At 43.1% G+C, this 7,029-nt stretch overlaps 1 protein-coding gene across 1 annotated transcript in view; it reads right to left on the minus strand.

The window, feature by feature from the left end:
* Positions 1–5,553: 5,553 nt before the first annotated feature.
* Positions 5,554–7,029, minus strand: part of sox11a (SRY-box transcription factor 11a) — a 2,176-nt gene continuing 700 nt past the window's right edge. The window contains exon 1 of the mRNA XM_066684404.1: positions 5,554–7,029. This exon is cut by the window's right edge and continues 700 nt beyond it. Coding sequence (XP_066540501.1) covers positions 6,360–7,029 — 670 coding nt within the window. The 3' untranslated portion in view covers positions 5,554–6,359.

Genomic DNA, 7,029 nt, shown 5'->3' on the forward strand with positions numbered 1-7,029 from the left:
ATTTGAAAGGTTAGGAAGGCCGGGTGCCGTCACTTTCCTGAGATGGAATAGATCTGTTTCCTTTCCTTTGGTTGTGTTTTACAAAGCAGGGGCACGTCGTCTATCTTCTACGTGCTGGCGGCTTTATTACACACAAAGGAAAGGTCCATGCCAAGAGGTGGGTAGTCTTACTTTAATGAAATGATTATTCAAGTGGAAGTTAAAAATAAATTTTCCAAAAAGAGCAGCGGAACTTCCTAATGTCCAGGATTGATCGGCAGGTCCAGGTTTATTTATTTATGCGACATCAAATCTGTCCACAATCCTCTTGGATTAAAAACATCTTGAGGGTTTACCTTAAGAGAAATTATTCATTCATTCATTCATTCATTCATTATCTGTAACCCTTATCCAATTCAGGGTCGCGGTGGGTCCAGAGCCTACCTGGAATCATTGGGCGCAAGGCAGGAATACACCCTGGAGGGGGCGCCAGTCCTTCACAGGGCAACACAGACACACACACACATTCACTCACACAATCACACCTACGGACACTTTTGAGTCCCCAATCCACCTACCAACGTGTGTTTTTGGACTGTGGGAGGAAACCGGAGCACCCAGAGGAAACCCACGCAGACACAGGGAGAACACACCACACTCCTCACAGACAGTCACCCGGAGGAAACCCACACAGACACAGGGAGAACACACCACACTCCTCACAGACAGTCACCCGGAGCAGGAATCGAACCCACAACCTCCAGGCCCCTGGAGCTGTGTGACTGCAACACTACCTGCTGCACCACCCTAAGAGAAATTATTGAAAATAAAATAATAATAAAAATGCAACTTCCATTTACTTTTGTGCATTTTCCATGTAATTATTCATTCACTTGTTCATCTACTTTATTATTATTATTTATTTATTTAGTTATTTTTGCAATTTCACACTCATCCAATCATTCGTGTATTCACCTGTGGCTACAAAAAAAAAATGTTGGCCCAATGACGAGTATACTGCACATTTACTGTAACAATAATGAGATAAAGATAATAAAATCAAAGACAAAGATGGGCTTGGGTGTCCCCACCAGTGTTCACAGACAGTGTTAGTGAAAGAACATCGGTGCCATTAAATGTGCCCAGAAAACCTGCACTGAGATTAGAGCTCTGGCTTGTTGCCCGAGGTGACTGAGGAATAAGGAATAGACGGGCAATTCCGAGCTTTTTTTTTTCCTGATGGGAAGATTTGCTGTGATTCTGAGCGAGCTGCAGATCTGAAGAAAGCCGTCAGCTCCCTCGCCGAGCGCTTTATGTAGATATCACGTTTGACATTTGGCCTGAGACATCCAGAGAATATTTTTTTTTCCTTTGTGAATGAATGATGAGAAATTACATTTCTCTCGCCACCCCTCCGCTGCTCCTGGAGGATGCTATCTCACTCTGCGGCTCCCAAGCATTTTGAATTTCGATTTATTTAAAGGAGGAAACGTGGGGGGGAAACTGCAACGGGTCACTAATTTCATTTTGCCGCGTTCCCGCGGCATTAGCCCTGAGCAGATTTTTCAGAGGAGCACAAAATCAATGCGCGCATTCTATAGGGAATAGTCCCCCCCACCCACCCCACCACCCTCCAACCCGAATCCATTAGCAATTTTGACCAGCGGGTCAGGTAAAGTAATAGCCAGATAAATGTTTTATTACAGATTCTCATACAGACTAAACGACTCAGCCAAACATATATTGCACATCCATGCATAGCAAATATACACTGGCTGAGCACAGCCAGGTGACGTAATTATATTGCTTTTACTCCAGGACAGCTAGCCAAACAAAGAACACTTCCCTTTCTTCTCTCTCTCTCTCTCTCTCTCTCTCTCTCTCTCTCTCGCTCTATTCTGGAATTCACACGTTGACCATAGCTTTACCAACATTCACAAAACCATGCTACTGCACATGACCTAAGGTCATCAGGCCCAATGCCAAGCCCCTTTAGCACTGAGGTAGGTGACGCAAACCTTTGCCCGTGTAGTGGATCTGCATCATTCAAGCAGTTAGCAAATGTATTTATTTTTTATATATTTTATAATATGTATATTTTAATGATTTTCAGGTTATTTCAGCTTGGGATAATGCAGCAGAAATGTGTATACTGTTACTCTCTGGACAGCCTGCATAGTGTAGGAGGTCCATATCTGTGCTGGTGTTCTGACGAGCCAAGAGCTCTTAAGAAATGTATCTTACTTAAATATACACCTTTGAAATTGAAGATGAACATTCTTGTGTTCTTTATTTTATTTTATTTTATTTTATTTTACAGTCACCAAGCTCCTGTCCACTGGTGGTGCTGTTTCACTAAACACACTCTAATCTCTGAACCTGAAGAAGAGCTACAGAAACAGTGCTGTGTTCTGTTTGTGACAAACACAAAACAGTTACTAAACATTTGAAGATTGCTGTTACATTCATAGTTACGTTTATGTTTAGGGTCAGGAGCATTCAAGTATTCAACAAGCACAAATGACTGTTATTTCCAACATACTGGAGCTCAGTGTTGGCGATTGTCTGGTTGGGGCTAATATTATGGTTATAGAAGGAAGCCTGATTTTTCAGGCTGGGTTGCCAGATATGTAAGTACACAAATCCTGGAAATTATATTTTCATCAAATACGAATGAACTCACCATGAGACCAGAGCTGGTTGGATGTCCATACCTGTGCGGTGGAGTGGTGGTCCACTTGTGTCAAAGCAACAACTACAAAAAGAAGAGCTTTGCTTGAATTCTGCAGAAATGAGAAAGTAGAACTGGATGTGCTTGACTGGAATATATTGGAAGAATAATTATTATTATAAAATTATAATTTATAAAACTGTAAAGACCTCCACAGAGCAGGCTGCCTATTATTTGGATGGCGGATCTTTCTCAGCGCTGCAGTGACACTGACGTGGTGGTGCTGTGTTAGTGTGTGTTGTGCTGGTACGAGTGGATCAGACACAGCAGTGCAGCTGGAGTTTTTAAACCCTGTGTCCGCTCACTGTCCACTTTATTAGACACACCTACCTCATTGGTCCACCTTGAAGATGTAAAGTTACAGATGGAGGAGGTTTAATGTAGTGATTTTTAGTAGTAAACAATAAGAGAATTATGTAGATATTATACATATAGATGTTAAATTGTATTGAACACACTTTTATTGTGTTCCCACACTTCAGTAACTGCTACAGCTAAGACCCATGGTCTGTTACTATGAAACCCAAGTATGGAGTTAGCAGTCATGCTGCTCTAAGCTGAAACAATGTCTATTGAAGATGAGGTGAGCCAAACCAAATTGTGATTAAATAAATAAATAAATAAATAACACTATGGGACATTTTCCAAGTAAACAGATATATTAATGCCAAATATGTATGGTATATTTATGCTTATTTAGGAGACTAAAAGACATGGGGAAAGGGAATTTTAAGATTCATATATAATATTAAGAAACAAGATATAATTCAGTAGTAATAAATATATTATAACTACATTATTCATATGGTAATGCAGCTTTAGATTCTTTAATTGTTGACGTTTATATCTGTGTGTGTGAGAGTGTGTATGTGTGTGTGTGTGTGTGTGTGTGAGGTAGAGGGAATCAGAAGCAGGCGCTGTGGGCCACTCCTGCTGAGCCTCCACTCTACATTCTAACAGACCACTGGAGTCCACCAATCACAGCCCACCGTACCCTAGCCGCGCTAAATTTGATTTCTTAAAGGGGCCCTCACTCTCTCGGCCAAAACACATGAAGCATTAACTACACGGCCACATAAACAAGTCTGTCACGTCTGATTAAGAAGACCATTATATATTTTAAACATATAACTGGATATTCATGTTTTTCTGCATCATTTAACTGTTTTCTCACACTGTGAAAATCACAGCCCTGGAGTCTATTAAAATCCCCTTTTCTCATGAACTTACACTTGAAGTGTGGAATGCCATGGATGCTTTTACAGTTCCTTGTGAGGATTCCAATATATTGGACAGCAGTGTTGTGTAATATGTTTTGAGATTGAAGCCTTTCATGTGGAAAAACTGTATCTTAATAACTTTCTTAAAGAAAAACAGACCCACTGCACCCACAGGTCCCCTAAATATTATCCACCCAAATGTTGCACTTTAGACAAGTTTCAAACACAAACAATGACCCTTGAAAATCAGTGACACGTAAGAAACATGGAGGACATGTACTAATGTAGATATTTGTTTATTAAAAGATGAGTCAAAGAGATTCACACTTGGAATGTGAGGTGAGGGGTGCTCAGCACTCTCAGCCACCCCCGCCCCCTCCCCTGTCATGTCTTTCACATTCCCACCCAAATGGATTCAAAACGGACTTCATGTAAGACCCACATTGAATAAACAAAATCTGCTTAAGTGCAAGAAACAAAAAATACAGGTATTTTTTGTATGGTTGCGTTTAGAAAAAGAAGGCAGTCTTGAAAAATAAAACGTTCCATCAAATGAAACAAGGATATGGAATGTACTTTTTTGCTTGTTGCCTGTTTTGTTTATTTTTTTCTTTTTATTTTTGTTTGTTTCTTGTGTCCATGACCACGACCAGAGCCCATTCTGACAAATATTTCATCAACAAACTGAGTCCAAACTCTCCTCACTAACGTCCAGTTGTATTTGGGTTATTATTATTATTATTATTATTATTATTATTATTATTATTATAAGGATGCTGGTTTTTCTGTGTCCACACAATGGCATCTTGGCCGTGTGGTCATTTTTTTTTAGGTTTTCCCAAACAGCTAATATCATTCTCATCGCTGAAAAGCCAGACTGGTGACAGATAGCGTAGTGGCTAACACCAGCTTCCGGTCCATCATATGCTACAAAAACAAAAACGTAGATGGTCTGCATTTACAGGTAAATATATTGCACAAACAAAGTAAAGAGGGGGAAACAGTATGTGCCATTTTTGTCGTTAAAAAAAGGAAATAAAAAAAATCCAGTTTCACACCTGCGATCTGGGATCCGTCCACATATCACGAGTATGATATACATAAACTCCTAGCTTTTACTATTTTACAGTACATATACAATCTTCGGACTAGTACCAGCATGGAGGTACACATCTCTCCCCACAAATGCCATAGGTTCTACAAATACTCAACAAATCTGGTCTACAGCTGTACAACAAAAGTAACGAGGACAACAGAAAAGAACCCATAGCTTCAAATCACAAGGCGTTGAATTGTTGTTGATTTTTCGTTTTTGACGCAAGTCTTAATTTAACCTCAGTCCTCAAAAGCAGGACTCCCTTGCAGGCTAGAAATAAACATACAAATAATACAAATAATAATAATAATAATAATAACAATAGCCTAAAACCAAAAAGGAGAGAATAGGGAAAGAAGTGCCTGAAACTCACTGAGCGCACAGTAAGAACATTCCCTTTGACCTGTACAAAAATATGCCTGAAAATAGTTTGCTTTCTTTAAAAACATGAGGTCTGTTCATGTATCAAAAAACGCGGTCCTCTCCCCAAACCCCACCCCGAATAAGCCCCCCACAAGCCCCGCGAACACACCTTCGCCACCACAGCTGGGGAGGGAGGAGGATAGGCTGCTGAAGTTTCAAACCAGTTCAGAAAAAAACGGCGTCAGTTGTCGGTTACAAAAATAAAAACAAAAACAAAAAAACAAAACAAAACAAAAAAACATACAAAAAAACTCGTTTGTTGTGTTTATTTGTTTGTTTTTGTTCGTTTTGTGTTGCTTTAACAAACAAACAAAAAAGTAACTTAAAAATATAAAACAAGTCACTCGCGAGCGTTTGAACGTGAACGTCCATAAAACCCAAATGTTAAAAAACAAAAACAGCGCGGTAGAAACAAAACGGGAAGGAAGGGCTCACGGATGTGGCGTGGACTCAGTCCGCATTCTCCTCCAGTTCAGTTCCCTGCAGTTAGAAAGAAAGAAGAGGGTCGGATGCATAGAAGTTCTTGAGATTGGTTTTGCCCTCCGTGGTCCGTTTCGAAGTCGATCAGTGAAGGAGCCACGACAACAAACAACAACAGAAAAAAACAATCCTTAAAACCCTGTCATGCTGCTAGATACAAAAGGTCTGCAGACTTATTTTTCTGTCTTTTTTATGTTTATTCTTTTCTTTTTTTGCTACAGTACCAGCTTCATCTGCGTCCTCAAAAACCTGTCTCTCTCTCTCTTTCTCTCTCTCTCTCTCTCTCATCCTCCCCGCCTCCTCAGCCGGGCTAACGGCACACGGCGAAGCGGAGAGCGGCCAAAGCGAACCGCACGTCTCCAGCGTGGTCTTCTCCTCCGCCGTGCTGCTATCGGAATTGAGTTTGGACCCTGGCTCCAGCGGTTCCGGCTCAGTACGTGAACACCAGGTCGGAGAAGTTCTTCTCGAGCCAGTCTCCGGCGATCATCTCGCTCAGCTCGGGCGTGCAGTAGTCGGGGAACTCGAAGTGCGAACCGAGGCTGCCTTCGCTGAACGAGTCCAAGTCTTTATCCACCAGCGACAGCGCCAGCCCCCCGCCTCCAACTCCACCTCCGCCGCCTTCCGCGCCGTGTGCCGCCGCCGCCGCGAAGTTCAGGCTGAAGTCGAACAGGAGGTCGTCGGCGTCCGACGAGCTCGAGCTCGAACTGGCCGAGCGGGACGAGGCCGAAGCCGGCGACGCGGAGGCGGAGTGCGCGTGCGAGTACGCGTGCACGCCGCCCTGCTGCTTGGTGATGTTTTTGAAGCTGTAGTAGAGGCGCGCGCCGCGCACGTCCTCGTACATGCTGGCGCCCTCGCACTCGCTTGGCGAGCTGAGCGTGGGGCTGGCGGGCACGCGCGCGCGCTCCTCGCGCTCCTGCTCCTCGTCCATCTCCAGCTCGTCTTCCTCGTCGTCCTCCTCGTCGTCTGTCAAGTCCAAGGTGCCACTCCTCGCGCACTTGGCCGGAGCTCCTCGCACGCTCTTGGGCGCGTACTCGTCGCCGTGGTACGGATGGTGCTGCTGCTGCTGCTGCTGCTGCAAATGCGCAGCCGCCGCGGTTACT

The sequence above is a fragment of the Hoplias malabaricus genome, chromosome 1 (genome assembly GCF_029633855.1).
Source record: "Hoplias malabaricus isolate fHopMal1 chromosome 1, fHopMal1.hap1, whole genome shotgun sequence".
Classification (NCBI taxonomy): domain Eukaryota; kingdom Metazoa; phylum Chordata; class Actinopteri; order Characiformes; family Erythrinidae; genus Hoplias; species Hoplias malabaricus.